Source organism: Pezoporus occidentalis, unplaced genomic scaffold (assembly GCF_034315485.1).
Source record: "Pezoporus occidentalis ecotype Australia unplaced genomic scaffold, CSIRO_AGI_Poc_V1 ctg183, whole genome shotgun sequence".
Taxonomy (NCBI): domain Eukaryota; kingdom Metazoa; phylum Chordata; class Aves; order Psittaciformes; family Psittacidae; genus Pezoporus; species Pezoporus occidentalis.
Window position 1 is genome coordinate 1,337,412 of NW_026913673.1, and position 23,329 is coordinate 1,360,740.

A 23,329-nucleotide genomic window follows, 5' to 3' on the forward strand; every position below is an offset into this window, starting at 1 on the left:
TTGGGTTTTGTCTTGGAGCAAGTGGTGCTGTCCTGATAGAGGGAACTGAAACAGCGAGTGGTGACAAAACACTGAGTGAGGCAGCCCTGTGCTGCCGGGCTCTTAAACAGGCTGTATTTGTCCATTACCAGTATCGATGGCTTCTTATTTGACACCTGGCATCTGTCACCTTCCCCACCAGGAAACCACATCAGTGAGCACACTGCATTTAGATATCCTGTGGACATCTTCATGGTGGCTGTGCCACTGAGCTGAGCCCTGGGAGCGTGGGTAGAGCTGAATCTTTTTGTCCTCCCAAAATAACCCTCATTTGCTAGGCCTGAGTGGCTTCTAAAAGGAGGTTTTCCATCTTTCCATTAGCTTTCCATCAGAGAGCCGCCGGCAGCGATGCCACCATCCCCGCTGCCTCCTTGGCTGGGGCTTTCAGCGATATCAGGATGCAGACCTTGTGGCATCATTGTGGGTTGGCTGAGTTTATTTTAATACAAGGAAATAGAATGAGTGAGAAAGGCATTAAAATGTGTTTCAAGCAGAGTAGTTTTAAATGCAACTAAAGTTTTTGGAAGTGTTTCATTGACGTGCATAATTCTATATGAACAGCTGAGAAAGGCGAAGGTAAAAGGTAAAATCAACTGCTTTTAAATGAGCAAGTTAGACTATGTAGTCGGAAATGAGGAGTGGAAGCACCCTGGTTATCTGCTACTGGCTGTTCTGCACCAAACTATGTGGGGCAAAGCAAAACCAAGTCGATTTTCTTGTCTTTTATGGTATCAGGCTTACAGCCATGGTCTTGGGCCATCCCTTGCGAGGCTTTTTTTGCTGTTAAGAGCAGAGGAAGAAAGAACAATGAATGTGTGCTGCCTGGTTGTATGGGCACACATAAAGCAGAGCCTCTGTGTACTTTTGTTTGCTCTGAGAGCATCAAAGATGTCAGTGAGTAATTTTTTGTCTTCAGGGCTTTCTTTTTATTATTATTCCCCATTTTACTCCTCCTTATCCACAGCAGAAGGCAGCTTTGCTCCCTAACCGATTGCTTGCCTGTGCTGTGATGGACCTAAGTACCCCCTGAGCACTGGTGGGGCTGGGCTGAACTGGAAATGCACCTTCCAGACACCCACATGGTGGGTTTACATGAAGGAGAGGGGTTTGGGTGCTCACAGGAGCCTGGGGAACCTGCTGTGTCCCCGGTGCTCCATTGGCACAGATGTGTTTGCTGCGTGGAGCCCAGCACGGAGGCAGAGCCATCTGAGGCCACCGACGCTGTTTCCAAGGACACATGCCATCTGTGCGGAGGTTTGCTCTCCTCCACGGATGTTTCCTTGCCATGGGACCTCAGCAGCTGCTGCATTCCATTACCAACCACCACCTTTGCAGGCTTTGCCAAGTTTCCTCACTCGAAACCTCTCCTCTTCCCTTGCCATGAAGTGCATTCCTGACACCTCCTCCCTGTCTCGCCATGAATAACCAGCACCCCTCACACTGGGAATGTGGCAGGATCCTGCCCAGTAACTCCCACTCTGGGGGGCTGCCAGGCAGGGGATGGGATGCACTCACAGCCCCTGGAGTGAATTACACCCCAATAAATCAACTCTGGTGTGTTTTGCTGTACTTCCATGGCAGATTAAGCAATAGGCAGAGTAACCTTAAGCATTCCTCTAATTAAAACAAAATCCCTTGTGGCCTCTTATATACAGAGAGATATTACAGACTTCAGGGATGTATAAATTCCATTACTGATGGGATGAAGCATTGCAGCTCCTTCCATAGGGTTCAGTGAGAGCATTAACAGAGGAGAGGCCGAGCTGGTGAGGAGGGCAAGGAAGGTTTGGCTGGTGCTGTCACTGAGCCTGTGAACACTTGCCTGTATAAATATACATTTATATACAGGGCTGCCTTGCAAAGCATCACCTCCAGTGCCTGCCCCTCATTTCTGGTCCTGCTTTAAGGGGTGTTTGTGGGTTTGCAGAGTTGCACCCACAGTGCAACGAAATCCATTCACGATGGTCGTTTTTAGCATTGCAGGATCACTTCTGGTAAAGCCTCAGCAGTGATCAAAGGACGGGACGTGTTTTCCACTGAGAAACAACCACTCAGAAGCTTTTTGGGGCTAATTTTATGCTTAGTAAGTTGCTCTACCTTGAAGAACAACCCCAAGTAATGTGAGTGTGTAGTGGAAACGTCTGCCAGCCTGGATGAAAATGGTGCTGGCGGTAGCTTCTGCAACATAAACATTACAGAAAAATAGTGTAAATATGGGGGATTCTGTCGTTTTTTCCCCCTCATTTCTTCCCTCACGCAGGCCAGGAACTGCTATAGCTTAAATAAATCACTGCAGAAGTGAGACTGACCTAAATCGTTCTACACCATGCAGACCTCCTTGCCTGCTTTTGGAGCAGCTCGTGTTTATACTGTGCCAGCACAGAGTTTAAGCTGTCTGTGCGGCAGTAGCTGCTTCCCACACCCTGGGGAGCTCGGGGGAAGGTGTGAGATCAGCTCCCGTGTGGCTGCTGGGGAGACAGAACCACCAGCTCAGCGGGTATTGTGGTGCTGTACCATCCCATGCCTGGCGCTGGTGGGATTCCCTGCCCTGTGGGAATGCTGCTGTGCATCCAGTTGGGCCAAGCACAAGTGCCCAGTTAATTAATGCACAAGTGTCTAATCACTGAATGCACAAGTGCCCAGTTCGTTTACATTTGAGCACCCAACATGCTCACACATTAGCACCCAATTAGTGCATCAGCACCTAATTAGTTCACCCATTAGTGCCCTGGAGGTGCATGAGTGCCTGACCAGTGCAGAAGCAACCAAAAAGGTCCTGTAGTGAACCTGCACAGTCACAGTGAGCTCTTGCACAAGTGCAGGATTAGTCCATGCATGGACACAGGGTTGGTTTGCATATGAATGCCCAGTTAGTGTGCACATGACTGCTGAGCTATTCCATGCATGAGCACCAATTTACACTGGTTTCCCAGTTGGTTCCTGAAGCAGGGACACCCCATGGGGCTGAAGCCTGTGCCTCAGAGCAGGGGAGGAAGGAGGAAACAGAGAGGCTGCTGTGGATGTGCTGCAGGAGGAAACCCCAAACCTGCAGCCACCCCAAAGCAACCCGGCATTGCCTTGGCACCCACAGCTCATCCGAGAGCAATGCTGTGGTCTGCTCAACCACGAAACCAACACTGGTGGGCCCTGTGGCTCACAGGAGGGTGCAGTAGAGGATCCCAACAGCACTTCCAGCCTTAAGAGATTTAGGAAGCCTTTGATGTGGAGGCAGGGCCCCTTGTAGGACCAACTTCCTTGTAGGACCAGATTCCTTTGTTTATGTTGTCTCCAAAGCCATCTTTCACTTCGGGACAGATCAGATTGATGCGAGTTCCCAGCTCTCTGCACCCAGCTGGTGTGGGAGCCAGGGCTGGGCTGCATCACCCCTCGTCCCTCCGCATGCACAAAGGCAGATGTTGTATTACTGATAGGACCCCGCTGAGATTCCAGGCTCTTATTTACAGCTCCTGCATGAACTGCACACCGCGAGTCACTTGCAAAACTTGCAGCAAGCGGATGACCTGAATCCATATTAATAAGGCTCACAAGTGGTTTAGTATTAGTTTTTCCTACCTCGCTTGCAGGATGCCAAGGAACGCGCTACCTCCTGGAAAGCGACGTTAGACAAGAAGCCATCTACGGCTTGTCACAGTTTTAAGCCCGTTTGCCTTGGAGATGAGCCCAGGCTGCCCTGCCGTGGTGCCACGCTGCAGCTACCACTGCTCCAGGGCAGATCCAACAGAAGACATGAGCTATTGTCTAGTGCACAAGTAGACAAGTCTAGCTATTGCATAGTGCACACCGGAGACACCAAAGGGCCTTGGTGGCTTTGGGGACAGGGCATTGCATGGCCCAAGGACGTGCTTGGGGGTTTGAGACACACTGATCCCAGCAGCAATAATGGGTAGTGGCCCTCTTCCCAGCTGGGGAGCCTGGGGGACAGTTCCAGGGCTGGTTTTGTGCACTCTGGTCTGTAGATTAGGCATGGATGAGGTGCCCGGAGCATCAGGCACAAGGAGAACGTGATTCCCATTCCCTATGGGATGTGAGAGTAACTCATGGGAGACAGAAATGCACCCAGACTGGATCTGTGCCTCAAAGAGGATGGCAAGTAGTGAAAACACTTTATCCTCCCAAATTTGTGAACCATAAACTGAAGGACTTGGGGTCTTATATTGAGTGATCCTCAGCATCAGCATTGCAGGTCCTCGCTGGAGTTTTACATTTCCTTTTGTAGGGCATTTTCTTTTTCCACGGGATTTATTCAGGTTCTATAGCAGGATTCAGGGAGACAATAACGTACATTAACGAGGGCGCTGAAAACTGCTTCACAGACAAGACTGATCAAAGCACAGCCCTGGACTGATCACAAACCCTCCCTCATGCAGTTTGCAAAGCACTTGCCAAAACAGTCAACTCCTGGTACAAAATAACAGGTGAGGATGTGGCTGCAGCAGCTGGGAAGCTGGTGGATGGGGACTGCAGCCTGTGGAAGGGCAGATCCAGCTCACCCCATGGCTGCCTCATGGATGGGCTGTCACTTGCAGGGGAGAATACTGCATCTTGTGAGGGGTCTGACCCTGCAAGGCTCCCCTGTGGCGGGAGCTGTGTGCGGGTTGAGCTGCTGACAGTGCTTCCCTCTCACCCTTACATCTCCTTTCAGTGCAGTTGCTTTGCAGTGCATCTCTGCAAGGAGCTGCGGGCTCCCTGCTCGATGCCTCAGCCACAGGAGGATGATTATCGGTGATTGCAATGTCACCAGACAGGAAGAGTGCCCGCAGCGTGTGATGTTCGTGCTCCAGCTGCAGCAGGCAGGGCCTGACAGAGAGGGTTTGTGCTGATATGATGAAGTGGCCAAATCTCCCTTAGTGTGGAGTGGCGGCTCTGCTCCAGGGTGCCTGGTGCTCACACACATCCTTTGGGACATGTGGGGAGAGTGAGGAGGGGAATTAATAAAAGAAGGTTCTTTACTTCTGCTGGTTTTATTGATTATTGGCAAAAGAGAGTGACTCATGCTGGAGCCTGGAGAAGCACAAGGAGACACGAGGGAAGGAGACCAAGGTGACATTTCGACAGTCGTCTGCTACAGACCCATGCTACAAAATACATCTGTGTGCCACGTCCATGGCAGGGCAGAGCACAAGTAATGGGCTAAGTTATAGCAAAGTGGGTTTAGATTAAATAAGAGGAAAAATCTCATGTGAGGGGTGTTACAGGGGAGGTGCAGGATGGATGCACAGTTTGTGGGATGCTGCAGCTACACTCCCAGCCTTTGGATCCCAGACCTCTGCATTTCTTATGGCAGTCTGTGGGTTTTGACTTCAAATCATCTGGGATTGGAAGTGTGTCCCATGGGAAGTGCGTGGCCACGGGGCAGGAGGAGCAGAGCCTTAGATGGCAAACGGCTCCTCGCTGCCAGACCCTTTTCCTGTGAATCCCTGTGAAGTGCCTTATATAGTGACTCAGAGGAATTTCTAAATAAATGCTTTTTGTCACTGTTCAGGAACGCAGCTCCCTCCCTGGCATCTGGAGCACTTTCTTCCATCAAGGCCGTGCTCCTCCACATGCCAAGGGCAGCGCCAAGCCACAGCCAGGCTGTGCTGGGCAGGAGTACAGCTCCTCCGCCTCCTCTTGCTGCAGACTCTTTGGGGAAGGAGGCAGGATGGATCTGGGATGGGGTTACAGAAGCAGCCACTAATGCTGGAGCCTGCTTTTTGGCCCACTGATTTCCCAGACAGGACCTTTCCCCCCTCCTCAGCCCCAAGATCAGCACCTCAGCCCCCTCCAGCCATCCAGAGCCCCTGGAAACAGCACTATAACAATATTTACTCCCACTGTTGTTGAGATGGGAGCTCATAAAGGGCTGTAGCTAAGCCTGTTATTGCATTAGCACCGGCATGCAGCCCAGCCAAAGCCAGGGGCCCAGCTGGGGTGGCCTGTGCTGACCCAAAGCATGTCAGTGGGTGCAGGGCATCGCCTGCATCCCAGCAGGATGGGCACTGCCCGCTCCCCTTCCTGCAGATGGAGCAAGGAAAGCCAACCTGCAGGAGAAAGCAGGAAAAACACTGCTCCAGGGGTGCAGGGAAAGCATCAGCTCTTTCTCAGAGCAATGCAGAGGGATCTCTGTGTGTAAGCCTAAGATTGCAATTTGATGGCTGCAGCCCAACCCTCTGCTCTGGCTGTGTATTTACTTATTGACACTTTACTTCTCGGCCCAAGCAGCTCTTGGTGCTGCCATGGGATGTCCACCGCCCCTGTGTGCGGTGCAGGCAGAGAGCAGGGAGCCACAGCCGCTCCCAACTGATGCACCTGATGTGTTTGGGGTCTGAGGGGATGCTGATGCCTTCCTATTACCTGTCTGAAGGCAGGTCCTGTGCCACCAGCACTGGGTTTACAAACTTAGTGCAGACTTAGTCCTCACTTTTTCTGCTGCTCTCTGGCTCCTGCAGTCTTACTGCTGAAGCTTAGGCAAATTTGGGAGTAGTAAATATCTTACTTGCTGGCGGGAGTTTTGACCAGTACCTCAGAGGCTGCAAAGGTCACACCATGAAATACCCATCTCATTAGCCAAAAAGGACCAGCCCATTCATGGGCTGCCTGCTTGGGAGGCAAATACACAGCCATGGAGGGAATTCCAGCCTGTCCCCTGAGTGCTTGTCCTCCCTGAGCAATCACATCAGACAGATTCCAGTACCTGGTTCTCAAGGCCAACACGTGCAATTAACACTGGTCTCGTTGAAAGCTGGATGAGCGCAGGCAGCACCGTCTCCATCTCACCACTGCTCACAGCAGGGAACCGGGACTGTGTTTTGCCGGGCTTTTCTTCAGGTGGTTCCTTTCACTTGGCACCTCAGCTCATGTGAAACGGAGCAACCCAAGCAGGGGCTGCCTGGTGTCCATGGCAGACAGGCCCATGGGGCAGGTGCGTGCCCGGAGTTCCAAGGGCCCGAAGCAGCAGCATCACAGCAGTGTGCCAGGATCCTGATGGGTGCTCCCTCGCTGCCAGCCCCAGCGCAGTGGTTATGAGCATGAGCCTCCGTCGCTGTCTCCCACCCTGAGGTGTGCACACAACGACAGCATGAGGTTTGACTGCCAGCCCCTGCCCGCCGCAAGGATCCTGCCACAGGGATGCTGTGGTGGACACACAGCACTTCATCCTGCTCGGACGGCACTGGCACCTGCTGACTTACTAAAGCTGAGCTTTACTACGGCTTTACTTCAGGCAGAGCAGTAATGCAAACCAGGGTATCACAGTGCTGCACGGGGAACAGAATTCAGCAGTTACCCCGAAGGAGATCAGGTCTACCAGAGGCAGTCGGCCCCTCCCAGGGGCTCACGGTCACCCCGGGATCGGGGTCCCCACGGCAGAGGGGACTCCCACAGAGGAGCCATGGCTCCCTTGGGCAGCAGAGACCGCTCCAAAGGAATGAGCCCGCCCGGGATCGGGGTCCCGGGGCCGGTTCTTGGGGGTCCCGGCGGCTCCGGGTCCCGTCCCCTCACAGAACCGGGGTAGCCCCGCCCCCGCGAGGCCCCGCCCCTCTCCGCGCTCGCCCCGCTGCATTGTGGGATGAAACAGGATGTAGGCAGAACAGCGCGGGCGGACGGGCCGGGGCGGCGGGTAGCGCCTCAGCTCAGCCAATGGGAGCGCGGCGTTCGGGGCGGTGTAGCCAATGGGGAAGCGACGGGCCGCGCGCCGCAGCGGGCGGGGCTGTATTTGAGCGCGGCGCGGCGGTGAGGCGCAGAGCGCGCGGCGCGGCGCAGGGAGCGGAGCGGGTCCGGGCGTCCTCACACCGCCTTGTTCTCCGTGCCGTGCCTCGCCTCGCCCTCCCGGGGTGGCCCTGTCACTGTGAAGGTGAGCGACACTCTCCGCCGGCCCGGGTGGTGGGTACCGGTCGCTCCCTGTGCGAAGAGGTGGTGGCACGGCCGCCCGGAAGGGAGGGAGGCGGGGATGGCGGCTTTGGCTTTGGCCGGCTGGCGGTCGCGGCCTGTAGGGAGCTCCCGGCGGCGGTCGGAGCCCGCCCCACCACGGTGCTTTGTTGCCGGCCCCGCTCCGGGCAAGGTCACCGCTGCCTCGGGCGGCCCCGGGGCTCCCCCCGTGAAGGTCACGCGGGGCTCGGGCCTGCACATGCGCCCGGCTCCTGGGAGCGCCTCCCCGGGCCCCGTTGTGCCGTGGTGGGGAAGGGGCTGGGCCGCACCCCTTTCCTAGGGTCGTGATTGAGGAAATGGTAGGTGCTGGGCTTGGGCCTCGTCGCCACCTTCGGGCTCCGTGCTGTCCTGGTGGGGAAGTGATGGGTGCTGGGCCTGGGCCTTGTCCTGCCCGGGGGAAAGAGTGCGTGTGGGAGCTTGTGTCTCACCTCGTTTCCAAAGCTGCATCTTGTCCTGGTGAGGGAAGGAGCGGGTGCTGATCTTGAGCATCATTTAGCTCTCAAAGTCCCATCACTGTCCTGCTGGGGGAGTGGTTGGATGCTGGACTTACCTCTTACACTCTTTCTAAGAGCTCATCTTGCCCTGGTGAGGGAAGGGTTGGGCCTCACCCCCCACCCCAGGACTTCGTCCTGCTCTGGAATGGCTGCTGGGGCTGTGGCCTTGGCTTCCTCAAGACTGCATCCTGCCCTGCACTGGGGAAGGGGTGGCTGCTGGAGCAGTTCTGTTCCCCCTCCCAACCTTGTCCTGTCCTGGGCTGGATGTAGAGGCCTTGTGGTTGTTGTCCGAGAGGGCGACACTCATGTGGTGAGGCCCTGAGGGCTAGCCATGATCTTGTGGCTTAGGGAAAAGAGGTGTATGTGGTGTTGCTGGGATGCTTGTGGGGAGGATGCCTCTAATCCTGTGGGATAATGAGCTGGGACTGGGGCCCTGCCCTGTGTTGTGCAGGGGGGTGGAATGGGGTGACTCTTGGAGCTGCTCCCTGCCCAACAATGGGTACAGGGGACCCTCTCTGCTGCAGTGCTGTCAGCTGCAAGCCCCTGCTGTGGGTTGGCCTGTGGAGGATGCTGTGCCCTGGAGCAGTGTGGTGCTGTGGGGAGGGCAGCACTTGCAACTCTGCTGAAGGAGGATCGTTCTCCTTTTCTATGGCGCTGTTGGCCCTTGGCAGTACGGGCCTGCACTGAGATGCTCCTTGCCTAAACAATGAGGAAGGGAGATGCTTTTTGCAGGTCACTCCGTGGCTGGTTATGTAATGGCCCTCTGAACTCGGCATGTAGCAGAGGTGTGTGAAGGCTTGATGTGTGCGAGAGCTTGCCTCTCTTCTTCCCCTAAAGAAGCTTTCCTGGAAGAATGACCCACGAGTGAATTTCTGCTACTTCCCTTTTCCTGTGGGCTGAACCCCCAGAAGACTTTTTCCAAGAGATTGCCACATTCCTGGATAGTGAATCCAAATCTACAGGCGGTTGGTTGGGCTGTTGTGAGCTGTGTCTTGTCCTGCTGGGCTTTCTGGCCCCCAGCTTAAACCACAGCATGGAGGGGAGCAACCTGCCTGGAAGTGGCTTTTCCAGAGCTGTGATAGGGGCGTGTGCTCTCTGTTGGCATTTGAGCTCAGTTCCTGTCATTCCTCCTGATGCTATTAGCGTATGTTAATAACAGTGCTCTATTAAACATTGTATCTAAACCGTATAAATTAAGGTTGCAATAGAAGCCTTCAACTGCAGGCAGGGTGAAGAATTGAAGTATTGTAATCATAGGGTTGCAATTATGTAAGTGGATTCTCTTGCTCTCTGGATAGCAGGCTCCTTTAATTGCTGTAACAAAGCTACTCCTTCAGTTTTCTGGGACTATTCTAGGAAGTGATCATTGCAGCAGATTTTCTTCACTCCCCAGTAGAGCTAAAAATGTGTAGTTTCACTATTTCAAAACATGCTTGGTAGTATCATTCAAGACTTAGAGCACTGTAAAAAGACTCGGGAAACTTAACGGTGCTTTGCAGGCTTAATTGGAGGTACTCCTTGTCATTAGGGAGCTTATTCCCACAGTTTTAACATGCTCTGGCAAGACCTGCTGTCAAGGTGAGCAGCTGTGGTCCTTCTTGGTGAAGACCTTTGCTTGACCAGTCCCCCAGATAAAACATGTGCCTCCTGACTGGGCCTTGTGTGGCTGGGGGAGCCAGGGGTCTGTTGGAGGCAGGACTGCACAGGCCTCCTTCCACAGGGCAAGTGTGTGGCCTTTGCTTGAAGAAAGGCTGCAGGGCTGGGATTGCCCAGTTTCTGTTTTCTGCAATAATACTGACTGCACTGGAAGTTTCCCAGTGCTCCATGTCTCCCTGGGAAGGCCATGGCAGATCTATGTGCAAGTGGCTTCAGGGACTGGTGTGATGCACCTGAACTAACACAGACCGAAGAGGGCTGCATGCTCAGCTGTAGTATACAGCTTTTGAGTTTTAGTAGCACTGGCATGCTGGTATCTAGCATCTGTGGTGTGGCTCTCAGGTGGGAGGGCAAAAAGGAGGCTGCTTTGCCAGGCCCTGGCTGTGCTAGCTCTGTGGTGGGGCTTGCTTCCCCTGCCCCTCTTTCTAGGCTGCAGCATGGTGTTAACCTGTTTCTGCCTTGTCAGACCAGCTTTGTCCCATGGGAGCAGCTGAAGTCTGGGTTTCCGTGGCAAAGCAGCAGTGAGGTTGAGGGAATGATGATAGGCTGAATGTGGAACAACAGCACTCCTTCCAGGCTAAACTAGCAGTGGTAACTATAACACCTGGGATGGTGGTGGTGCATAAAAGCACTGCTGCTAACATATGCTTCCTGAGCCTCCCTGTTGGTGATGGGCAGTCTGGGATCTTGCAAGGCTCTGAACAGGTGATGCTCCAAACTGCTGGTGCTCCTGGAAGGCAAACTTGGCTTTAGCCTACTGATCTATAGGAGGGTTCTGGCTCTCTGCAGATCCCGTCTCCTCCCACACAGTAAGCTTTTCCTGCATGAATTTAATGCAGGTGTTGATGTTGGGCTATCTTTGATCTAACCTCCAGACAGTGCCAGTGCTACCGTGCTCCAGCTGTAAGGTGCACCTTAGCCTACAAGGGACTACTGTAGACTGCCCTGTGAAACTCACCCTGGTTGTAACAGGGGGCTTGTAGTATCTGCTTGTGACGCAGCGTGCCATAGAAAGGACAACCTCTGATGCACAGGAAGCTTCTCCTGTCTTGGGAAGGAGTTAAAGGATTCTATGTTCTGTCTTAGGTTCACGATGTCTGACAGAAAGGCTGTGATCAAGAATGCGGACATGTCTGAGGACATGCAGCAAGATGCTGTGGACTGTGCTACACAGGCAATGGAGAAGTACAACATAGAAAAGGACATTGCAGCATATATAAAGAAGGTAACTACGGGCTGAGGGGGCTGCTCTTGCTAAGAGCTTCAGGAAGTCTCAAGTATGTGTGCCTGTCGTGAGCCTGAGTGTCTGAGGTTTGATATGTGTGTGTTTGGAGGGAGAAGATGCTTTCTTCTTGGCTTTTTTACTGCTGTTCCCAAGAGGATGGAATGACTCCTCCAAGGTCAGAGGAGGGCTATGGCAGAGCTCTGGCAAGCTCTGAGCAATGTTGAGTGCTGTCCCTCTAGATTTGCCAGCCTAGAAAGAGCTGGCTGCAGTCTCTGTTTAGGACTTGCTCCGGAGATGCTGCTGCCTCACTTGCAGTACCAGTGCAGGGTGGGATTACTGATTCACTCAAAGTGGGCAGCTGTGCACGTGCAGCTCTCCCTGCTGTGTTCCTGGCTCTGGGGTGGGTGGTGTGGGGGAGGATGGGGCCTTGTGCTGGCTGGTGGGACTGTGCAAGGTGCTGCTTTAAAAACATGCAGGCAGCTGCCCTGGCTTGGGAAGAGGTGTCTCCCCATGTGCAGGAGCTCATGCTTGATGGCATCTGGGGAGCTGTCAGTCCTCTCTTTAGCCACTTCTTTGAATGGTCAGGCAAAGAGTTTTTGAAGGAGGAAAGTGACTTCATAGAGAGTGCAGTCCTGGCACCTGGCTTTTGAGCCTTGCTTGTAATCTAAGCTTGAGTAGAAAGGATTCAAAGGTGTCTCCTAACCTCTCTGATCACTTTGAGGCAAGACTTCTCTCAAACTGCTTGGGGCAATGCAGCCTGTAAAGTGAGTGACACAAAAAAGGCATCTGAAAAGAAGCTGGCCTTTATTTCCTGTGAGTGTGTTGGGAGGAGGAAAGCAATTTGATGGCCCTTCATGCCCTGGCAAGAAAGCCTTTTCCTTACTTTAAAGGTTACCTGCAAAGAGCTCAAACTGTCTTGCTGCTGTCTGAGGACTAACACTGGCTTTAATCTTGAACGTTTAGTCTGTTCTTTTGGCTCTGTCTTGGTGGAGGAAAGGGTGTTCTTGGAAGTTGGGTATTAACTAGAGGGAAGAAAATGGTCTTTAACCCCATCTTAGCTGCTAAATAGAGGACTATTAAGCCAGCATTCAGCTTGCTCACCTCGGACCTCTCAGTTTTTTGTGTGCTGCCTGGCCTGTGAATTTGCCTGCTTGCTTTCAGTGTACATTATCTTTCCTTTACGTGAAGAGACCCCAACAGTAAAAGCCAGACTTCTCCTTCCTTATTTTAGGTGACCTTTAAGCTCAAATGTTTTGCTGGAACAGACATGCCAGAACCTTATTTTTTGTGAGTGGGTTTGGAATGGGAGAGGAGAAATATTCCCCTGAGCAAGCCTACACACAGGGCTTGAATAGGCTGCACCAAGGAGAGCTCTTGTGTCTGCTGGTTCTGCCAGGGCTGATGGGTGCTTCAAGTCTCAGAAGCTGATTTGCTTGTGTTTGATCCTTTGAACTATCCAGTGCAGAGGTCTGGTTGCTTAATATGACAGTGTCTTGCAGTGGGGAATCAAAAGATGCTGGAGGTGGGAGGAGAGGCAATAGTGAGTGGACAGAACCAGCTAAGAATTTGTGCTTAGAACTATTTTCATGTGGGCTTTCTTGGCCTTAATGCCTCTCTTCTCTTTCTTCAGGAATTTGACAAGAAATACAACCCAACTTGGCACTGCATTGTTGGCAGAAACTTTGGCAGCTATGTAACACACGAGACAAAGCACTTCATCTATTTTTACTTGGGTCAGGTTGCAATTCTTCTCTTCAAGTCTGGATAGGAAGTAGGAGCAAGTGAAATTCGGACTGTAATGCACTGATGGCTGAAGCCACGACTCCCTTTAACATGGCTATGCCGCTGCATGGACTGTATACTATATTTAATGTGTATATGTTGCAGTAAAAATCTACTTCTGTTTAGTTGCCTGGGAAGAAGGCGGCATTTTTTTGTTACTGCTTTTTTTGGTTGTATTGCACTAGGAAACCTGTAAATGCTTAAAACAATGGCCTTTACGTGGGAAGAAATAAAACTATTCCACAACAGCTCCCTCAGTGGTAACTCCTTCTTTGAGGCTGGGAAAACTTCTTTGGGCAGGCCAAAAGATCCTGACTTCCTTACCGAGTTTTATTAGACTGTTAATCTTGTAAAGAGGAGCAAAGCCAGTGTGAGCCTCTGTACCCACCCTGCAGACTGTAGAGAGCTGGCTCTCCCAGTAACCTCAGTGCAGGTACTTAGACCTTCCCTGAAAGCTGGTGGGGCTCTTGATTACGTGGCTTTCACACTCAAGTTGAACTCCACCTCGGACTGTGATAAACAGGCTTGCAGCTGGCACCCTCGGTGTTCTCTTTCAGTGTCCATCACTGTATTTTTGGCGCTGCTGAAACATTGACCTAGACTTGTAAGCAACTCAGCCTGGTCTAGAAGACTTCAACAGCCATCCCCCTGAGCTGCTGCTTGCTGCAGAAAGTGGCATCCTGTGGCTGAAGTCTTTAGACCTTGATACTGAGATCTAAAGCCACATGGCCCGTCCCCGCAATGGAGTAGGATATCAAATTGGTGACTACTGACAACAGCTCTATTTGGCATGTTCTTAGCCAGTTGTCTCAACACTGCCTTAACTCGATGCTCTCCTTAAAGCAAGTTAGTCATGTGGAAGACTTGTAAGTGGCCACTGTCTCCTTTCTTTATTTTCTGTAGCTGATAAGCTATTTCTGGAGGAGTGTCCTCCATGTTCTGATATCTGCTTTTGTTCTTAAAGCACAGTACCAAGAAGTTAAACTTACATGTGATGTTTGTGTGAAGGAAACTCATGTGACATCTGCTTCAAAGGCAGACAAATGTCTTGGTCTCCAATAGGTTCAGCAGTGATGTTGTCTTAGTATGTACTGACTTTTGGATTATGCTGCAGGAAGTTCTTTTATCTGGGTGTGGAGAAATGCTGTGTGATGGCAAGTAAATGCCTGGTGCTTGTCATCAGGTCTATTGGCTTGTTAACTAATGCATAGACAATATCACTAGGCTGGTTGCACCTAAGTTGTGTTACTGAGATGATCTTTGTGTTGGTAATAAGTCATTGCTGGGGGGGGGAAACAACAGAGTGAAGGGACTCTTTGTTGTGGAAAGACTTGATGACCCAGGTTGATGACTTCCTGAAGTAAAAGTCCTTCTTGTCTCTGTGCAAAATCCAAAGTATGCCTAATTTTGTAATATCGATAGAACAATGTTGTAACTAGAACGAATGTAGCTGTCATAACTTCACGTTGATGGAAATGTCTGCACTGGGGTAATGTGCCTTGGGCTGCCTGGGGCACTCGTGTGGTCTTTGTCTATTCAGAACTCCACTCTGGATCTGAAAGGAGAATGTTTTGGGTTTGGTTTTTTCCAAGCATGAGTCTAATGTGAATCTGTTCACGGTCTCTCGTGGAGCAAAATCTGTTCCCTTCATAACTGCAATGGCTCAAATACCATTTATTTTTTTTTCTTTTTTTCAAACATTAAAGGTGAATTGACACATTTAAACAGCCTCTAGTTTCTTCTTCGTTACCGGCTGTCCCAAGCAAAGCCAGCACTTGTCCACAGAGTGTGAGCAGTGAGTTCCTTGCCCTTGAAGGTGCTAATGACCCAAAGGACACATGTCTGCAGAGGGAGAACCTCAACCTGGGGAGTGCATGTGGCCAATCTTTGCTGGTGCTGACCTCCAGCCCTGCTCCAGACAGTGGGACTGAGGGGAGTATGACTCCTGCAGGCAGCCCTGATGGGATGCTGCTGTGCCCAGTAACCTGGATGTGCAGGTTCTGGGCTGAATCTCTTAATGATCCCAGTCGAATGGGGTGCTATAGCAGCTGGGGCCCTGGCTCCAGGACACTCTGAGCTGTCTCTCTGCTTTGCAGGAATTAGGCTTCCCCTTCAGGATTCCCCTTCAGGCTTCCTCCCTGCGCTCAGTAGAAAGGTGAGATCTAAAACTCTTGCCGGTTGCCTGAAGCTGATGTATATTTAATGCCTCCAGCACTGCAGGGACTGTGGGCTTGGCCTTAAACAACCCCCTCCGCTTGCTGTCTTGCTCCTGATGCAACCTAAATGTGGGGTTGTGGCCTCCTGATATTTTGGAAACGCTGTGGGCGCCTGCCAAGCACTGTAGTGTAACAGCTCTGCTGTGGGACAGTAACACCAGCATGAGAAAGGAGGGGAAGCTGAGCTGCAGACAACCATGACTCATGCAAAGCAGCTCTATAATGAGATGAACCCAAAACTCCTGAGCAGGCAGCAGTGTGGCTGTTACACACAGGCAATCTGCTATAACCTACGCCTGGCAGTGCTGAAAAGCAGAGGTGGTTTCTCCTTTGGGGAAGCTGGGAATGATGCTCCTTCCTCACTAGTCCCAGTCAGCCTTTTAGCTGGAAGTGTAGTTGCAGGGTTTAAGCAGGTCTGGCCTGGTTAGGTCTGGGTTAATGCTGCAGCTCCAGGAAAGCTTCTGTAGCCTTGTGGGATGGTTGGGTCCCCTTGGTGCAGAGGGCTCTTAATCAAAGCCAGTGCAGCTGCAGCGTAGGAGGGCTCATCCAAACCTGAGGTGAGGAACTTTCCTAGCCCCAGTTCCACCTGTGGGAAAGCCCCCTTCCAGCCATGAATCCAGTGCCTGTGGTGCTGCTGTAAATCCAGCTCTGGAGGGATGGGGAGGCCCTGCCCAGGCTCGAGGGACAGAGTTGACACGTGAGTAGAAAATGAGTTTGGTGTTTCCTTGGGTGCATCACTGCAGTGGGAGTCCTGCTTCAGGCTCAGGAAGAGAAGCTCTAACTCACACCCTTAGCAATTAGGCAGTGAAACCGAGCCCTGCTCAGCTGCCCTAAGTCCTGCAGTGGACACTGTGTACTCAGCCTTCCCCCCTAATCCATCCCTTGCATAGCCCTGGGGCTCTGGAAGACACAGACTGCCCCAAGGTGTGCAGAGCTTCCCTCTGAATGGCTGAGGGTGATGTGAGGTGTTAGCATGGGGCTCTCTGTCCTTGCTGCCTGCCCCTCGGCCTCCCCAGCAGCTGCAGGACACAGCTTTTAGCTTTGGCTTTTTCCATTGCTGGGCTCCGCTGTCTCCAGTTTCCACCAGGCGCAGGTGTCCTGCAATGAGCATTAACTGTTCCCGTGCTGGAGGAGCCAAGGGTATCCCCAGGATGGCTGCTCAGTTTCAACGGGGGCATGAAGGTGTTCGGAAACATCTGGACGTGGGGCACTGGCTGGAAGGTATGTATCCTGGGAAAGAAACTGCTTCCAGATGTGCTTGGGCAACATGCCATTGAAGGGTAAACTCAGTCCATGTTACTGCCTTGCTTTACAAGGTTCAGAAGATGTCTGCTTGCAGGGGAGCCTGACGTGCCTGTGGGTGGGGGTCTGGGTGCGGGGCAGTGCCTGCAGATGTGCATGTGTGTTTGCTGTGGGTAACTGTGGTTTGCGGTTAGAGAGAGTGTCCCGTTACTTTCTGTTGTACAAGCCAAGTTATTCAGTTCCTCACATGGAATGTTTCCTCCAGATGTGGCCTTTGTGGCACTGGAGAGCAGGCAGGCTGTTTGTGGGTAGCTGTGCTCCATGTGTGTAACTGCTAGCCATGATCTGGGATTCATTCTGTGGAGGGAGCATGGTGCAGCGCCCCAGGAGAAGGTGTTAGCAGGGAGAGCCAGCCTTGCTCCGCCTGTGGCACAATGTTCTTCCCTTTCTCCATGACTACTTAGGACTCCAGGAAGGGAGAAAGTGATGGCAGCATCCTCCCCACCCTGGGCGTCCTGCACAGGAGCCGGGCGTTGCACCCTGCTCCGGTGGGAACACCCAGGCTGCCTGTCAGTGCTCTCCTTCCCTCCCATCCAGCCTCAAGCACGCGGAAGCAGAGCCTGCTGCTGCTGAACGCGGTACCCAGGGGATGGATCCTTCTCTCCGTGCTTTTGTGGGGGATTTGAGATGAAGAGAGAAGACATGGAAATGATTTTTATCTCACTTTCAAGTCTCCATCGGGTAAGTCCTTAGGAGGCCGGTGGCACGCGGGGAAGGAAGCAGGGCTGTGCCATCCCTGCCCACTCGAGGTTTCCCTGCTTTGTTCTATTTATTGAGCAATGATTCCAACACCCTTTCCCAGACTGTGACTCATAGCAGCAGTGTCTGTGCATAAGCCATGTGTCTCTGAGTGCTTTATAGATACAGGAGCTGCAGGAGTCAACTGTGTTTATTAAAAGATGATCAGATGCTTCCTCCCTTAAGGCAATGTCTCACTGAGGCTGAGTAATAACTCATTACCAACGAGACAAATAACTGCTTATTGTCAGGTCAGTGCTTCCACCAGCCCTGCTGTTAGGAGGCAGGCACCCTGCTTCTGCACTGAGCACCAGTGGTCTCAGCACCCAGAACAAGGGGGTAAGAAGGGAGCTGCCCAGCCTGAGCAGGGGCAACCCCAGGCACTGCTTTGCTCTCAGAGGGATGTAGCCTTGGGTTAAGCTGGAGGAGCAGTTCTATCCAGCCCTGGTGTAGCTTGTTTCCTTCTGCCTGTGGGCACAGGCTGCTGTAGTGGCCTCACCGTCCACTTCTGTCCCAGTGCTGGGGACTGAGATCAAATGCACAGAGCTTGCTGTGGCCTGGTGGAGAACCCAGTTTCCAGAGCTCTCATCCCATCTCAACCACAGCTCTCATCCCATGCAGGCTTGGTCAGAGGCTTTCCTCAGATGCCATGCTCTGGCATGGCTGCCAGCGGCCATGGCACCTCTCCATGTCCTTTGTTCCTTCCCTTGCTTACACATCTCCATTGATTTATGGCCCTTGCGGAGCAGCCTGTCTGCAGCTCAGCTGCTTGCCCAGACCCTGCCTGCCTGTGCCCTGGCCTGCTGGACAGGGAGGCTTTTGGGGATAGATTCAAGCCCCCCATGCAGTAAGGCCCCCCTGCATTTAAACACATGCATGGCCTTTTCTTTCACCTCCTTCCATCCCGGGTGTGAATGGAGTGCTTTCAGGGGGAGGAGATTGCTGGGAGCTGCGCTCTCCCTGTGCATTGGTCGCAGCCCATAAAAGCATCCGAGGAATTCACCACAGCAGTCCCTGTGCAGGGTGAGTGCGGTGAAAGCCACCCTTTGTTCCTGCAGCCCTGGCCACGGAGTCCTACACACTGATGGGGCTGGAATCTGCAGAGCTGGATGTGTGCTCCCACCACCACGTTGGCCTGAGCACCCCCTGCGTGGGTGCCCCACTGCACTGAGGCCATTGGGAAGGGCTTTTCCATGTCTTACCCCAGCCAACATGAGCAGCAGAGGGGTGAGCAGCATGAGGTGCTGCTCGGGCATGATGGAAGGACTTCCCCAAGGTTTGCCAGCAGGGATGAGCTCCAGGGTGTACACACAGAGTGACCCAGGCTTTAGCTGCTGAAGCTGAGTCAGAGGAATGTAAATCCCTTCTTACACAGATCTCTTTGCACCAAGGGTTTGATTACAGGTTTGGGGTTTAATCTCATGCCCTTCTCGCAGGGTTTCCTTGGTGGTTGTGCTGGGGCTGCTCTGGCAGGAAAGGACCCAGGGCTGACATGGAGCTGGGACGTGCCTCTGCTGCAGCCTGCACGCAGGCAGCTGGCACCCGGCCTGGAACATGGCTCTGGAAAGAAAGAAATGCCTTTTTGTTCTTGAGGGAAGCCCAAAATGCTTCGGCAAGGACAAAACCTCTCAAATCCACTTCTAAAAGTCCTTATTTCTCTTAAGGGTTCCAAATGCCCGGGCCAAAAGTGTCTGCTCCTCTGTGGCCTTTGGGTCAGCTTGGATGGGCTCAACCTGGGCACACATTGTGAAGGCTCCATTTGAAATCATGGTTTGTGGAGGGACAGCACCCATGTGTCCTCCTTCAGCAGGGACCCACCCATGGGTGCTGCCATCCCCCTGGCCAGGAGTCCCAGGACCTTTTCGGTGTTGTAATTAGCAGGAGAAACCCATTGGGTGACTCAGCACGCATCGGGTGCCGGGCCAGGGCTTTGACACTGCCACTGTCCTCCAGCACTGACGAGTACAGTTCAGGCAGAGCCTGGGCTGGCTGAAGATAGCGGGGACTTAAATGCTTTATAGAAAATCATTAAGCAATTAAATCTGGCAGATCTCACATCACAGAACGAGCAGCTTGAGGTCTGCAGTAAACAGGGCAACGCTTCCTGGTCGGCTGGGATCTCTTCTTGGAGCCCTAACTCCAACCCGGGCTTCCGAGTAACTATAATTATCTCTTAATTGCCATTATTGTTTAACATTTTTAGCAGTTGCAAGTGCAAACTGTTGGTTTTCCATGCGGATACAATCAGGAGCTGGGGTTCACAATGAAAGCAATTAAAATCCTGTGATTATTCCAAGCCTGCATGTCTCTACAACAGCTTCAATCTGCATAACTTGCCAAGGCATGGGCTAGAAACTCAGACAAATTTAGCATTGATTTAGTAACCCAGCAGAGCTCCTACCCCTCACTGCCTCCAGTGATTTGCATCTACGGCACTTTTGGAAGGATGAGGGGAGGGGAAAGCAAGCATTTTCTAGAATACATCCCTGGGGAATATCCAGCGGAGATAAAATTATGCACATGAATTATGCATCTGAATTGTGATTTCACTCCTATTTTTGTTGGGATTAGCTCATGTTTGGTGTGTATCCCTGGCAGGTTGCTGGTGGTTCCAACTCCCAGCAGGTCACTGTGATTTCGGGTCCTGTGTTCCTCGCTCCTCACAGAGCTTCCTGGGATCCAGCCCAGCGGCACTGATGGTAGCCTCTGCTCCTTCATCCCTCGTGGACCCAGGCAGGTAGCTTTTCTGTGTTAATTCATCAAGGTCTAATGAGAACAGATTTAGGTCGGAAACTCCAAAAGCAAGTCTGTGCTGTGTTGTGTAGAGGTGTTTGCAGGCTCTGCTCACACCAGCCAGGCTTCACCACAGTCCCCCGGGTCCCCATCATCTCCCAGGCAAGGCAGACATGGAAACATCCCGGCTTCACCAGCTCTGGGAGGATAAACCCTCGGGAGAGGAGCATGAAGGCAGTAGCATTGTTCCCAAAATCTTGGAACCAAGTCCTTGTACCAGGCTTGGCTGCAATGGCCCTTATTACGGGGGAGGAATTATCCCAACTATCAAATCATGTCCCAGTCTCTGCTGCTGCCTCTCGCTAACATCCTGATAACCCAGCAGTCGTTTTCAGGAGAGAGTGAGATTAGGGAAGGGTTTCAAGTAGCTGTGTCTTGTTCAGTGGCAAACCAGCCCAGAGCCAGTGCTGTTTGTCCTCTCAGCTGGCCACAGCTTGGGAAAACAGCCGGGAAGGCTGGGAGACACCCACTAAGTATGGGGAGCTGAATGTGCACATGCCTGTGGGGAATGGTAGATGTGTAGCAGGGTGCAGGTAAATCCCAGTCCCAGGGGTGTATTACCTGCATGTACACATTTGCAAGCATCCCTTTTTCCAAGGAAAGACCAGCAAAGGCAGGGTTGATGGAAACAGTGGTGTCTGGGAAAGCCTGGGGCTGAAAACCCCCAATTCCCGTGCAGGTTTTGGGCCAGGTATGCTCCCAGAGCAATAATATGAAGATGAACTCTCTCCATTTTGCCTTTTACAGGAAGAGACAGAGCTGACAGCTCTGCAAGGCGAGGAGGAGGCAGGAGAAGCAGCAGCAGCTCCCAGGTCATCATCACTTTGTCAAAATCAGCAGGTATCTGCCATGCCCTTGAGCTCTCCATTGTGGCTCCTGTTCAGTTTGGCTTCCCCCTGGCAGCTGTCACATCCCTGCACTATCAAACCACCTGCCTGAATTTCAGGGAAGTCATCCATGTATTCAACAGGGATATCAACTTCCAGGAGCCCCTGAGGGCCTTGAGATCAGAGCAGCTAAACCAGGGATTTCTGTTCACACCACTGGGGCTGGAACTTGCCCTGGCTGAGATGTCTGCTGGGGGGTGTCCTGGGCCTAAGCCCCATCCCAGCACCATCCCACTGGTGGGATGGAACCAGCCCAAGTGAGGGCACCTCCTCCGTATGTTTTTAAACCAAAGGTGGCTTCTGGAATCAATAGAGAAGGTGATTCCTCCACAGCCTGGGGAATCCTGACCGCATTCCTCCCTGAGACCTTCAAAGGAGCCTGAGGAATGCAATTCCCACTAATTTGCTTTGAAAATACCAACTTAAAATCACCATTCTGGCATGCTGGGAGGAAGGATCAGACCGGACTGTAGCTTTGCTGAGACAACAGTTTTGATGATTTATTAAGACTTACATTCTGAACAGCATTATCTTGGTTAATGTTAAGATGCTCCTGCGATTAATGAGAATGTCATACACTGACTGGGGAAGAAAGAGCCCATTTTATGTCCCCAACCAGATGGCCCAGACCAGCTGCTCACTTTTCTTCTTTGAACTGTGATTCTAATGACTTCTGTGTCCTTTGAAGTCTGCTTCTGAGCTGCTGAACCAGATGTATTTGCATGACAGTAGCAGAGTTTTAACAGTCGAGGATTTGTGCTGTTTTCCCTCATACTCCACCTCATTTGCTCTCCTCTGGGGGTTTGGAAGGGTGAGGAAACATAAAATGTACCTTGGTGTAGCATCACCAGCTGCAGTGGAGTAATTCCCTAGACCTGCAGCATCTGGGCTCTGATTGTAAACCCAGCTCTGGGCTGGTTTCTAAACCCATGAGCAGTGTCAGTCTGCTTTCAGTCATGGATTTCTGAGGGCATCACAAAAGCAGGAGCTGCTGTCAGAACACACATTGCAGCACCGCTTTGAAAACAGGACAAGGAAAAAGGAATATGTGTTAAGAAGGTCTAAAAAGAATAAACCACAAAATAAATCGGTGACAAAAGGAACACCCCCCAAAGTGTGGGTTTGGTGGAATTTTGTGCCAAATAGAGAAGTTGGGAAGGCAACGCTGACATTCCTGGCTTTCAGACTTCAATCCCAACGCAGCCCTGCCTGAGTCCATCCCCAGATGCTGCCTCCCACAGCACTTAGAGGCTATGAAGCAGCTGTGCTGCCCAGAGCAGTGGCTGGGCTGAGATGGCAGAGAGCGCTCTAAAATCATCCTTGCACAATATTAACACGCTTAAGGGTGTCTCTTTGCTACTTGTTTTGCTGTGACTGCCTCAGAGGTCTGTTGGAACAAATAATAAATGGAATGGTAAAGGTAAGAAGCACAGCAATTAGAACCAGACAGCCCCAGGGCAAAGAAGAAAGCCAAGGCCACAGCGCTGGTGGCACAGCATGTACTTTCCCTACTCGGGGTGCTCAGTCTGATAAGGAGATGAAGGGAAGGTAAAGTGAGGTGAACCAGGGGTAAGAGCCTCTCGAGTGAGGTTCCAGACCTTGGCTTTGCCTGCCTGTGCCATGGAAGGAGAGGACACCATGCCCTGGTCCTGCAGCTCTCCTGCTCCGTCCTGGCTGATGCAGATCCCTGTGTTGGCGCTGGTCCACGTGCAGCAGCCTTGGCTCGGTCCCGATCAAGTGCATTTCCTCATCAACGGGGGCCTTTCAGTCCTTGGCTTCTCTCCTGGGATCCTGTTCACAAGGAAGTGGCGGGAGGCTGCTGTTCACCTGATGCAAGGAATGAATTCCAGGTGAGGTGCAGATCGTATCTGGAGGAGCGTCCGTAAGGCGGGCACGTTTCTCTTCCCAACGACCAGTCCCTTGCGTCCCCAGTGCTGTAAATCTGTTACATCTCTGCCTCAGCCAGGTACAGACAGATCTGGGCCAGGGCGACGGGTGCGCGACGGGAACAGCCTGTGATGGTTCAGCAGCCCTCCTCTGCGCTGATTCCAGGTTACATCCATCACTTCCAGTTGCTCTTAAAGAAACACTGAGTGTCCACGATGGTTAAAGCCTGCACAGCCCCCCCAAAACCGCTCCTTGGGGAACACGGTGCTTGGCTTCTCAGGGCTCCTGCTCCAGTCAGGGAGCACTGAACCACAGTCCCAATGGCTCTGGGTGTTGTGGCCATGGTGTGGGCAGGCAGTGCCACCCGCTGTGGTGCTCCCCATG

General features: G+C 52.3%; 1 protein-coding gene and 1 long non-coding RNA gene across 3 annotated transcripts; both read left to right on the plus strand.

Annotated features, from left to right (window-relative positions):
* The first annotated feature begins 7,778 nt into the window (after positions 1-7,778).
* DYNLL2 (dynein light chain LC8-type 2) lies at positions 7,779-13,370 on the plus strand. Of its 2 annotated transcripts, XM_062615728.1 has the most exons (3): positions 7,779-7,891; positions 11,202-11,340; positions 12,971-13,370. In XM_062615728.1, the coding sequence occupies exons 2-3, from the start codon at positions 11,209-11,211 to the stop codon at positions 13,106-13,108; spliced, it is 270 nt and encodes an 89-aa protein (XP_062471712.1). In that variant the 5' UTR covers positions 7,779-7,891; positions 11,202-11,208; the 3' UTR covers positions 13,109-13,370. The 2 variants fall into 2 exon arrangements, with proteins under 2 accessions (XP_062471712.1, XP_062471711.1); XM_062615727.1 differs by lacking the exon at positions 7,779-7,891 and having other exon boundaries at positions 11,183-11,340.
* A 3,050-nt stretch (positions 13,371-16,420) lies between these two features.
* Positions 16,421-22,759, plus strand: LOC134162165 (uncharacterized). The gene is made up of 4 exons (XR_009964229.1): positions 16,421-17,321; positions 19,977-20,115; positions 20,919-21,011; positions 21,158-22,759. It is a non-coding gene; the product is annotated as an uncharacterized LOC134162165 (long non-coding RNA).
* Positions 22,760-23,329: the final 570 nt, after the last annotated feature.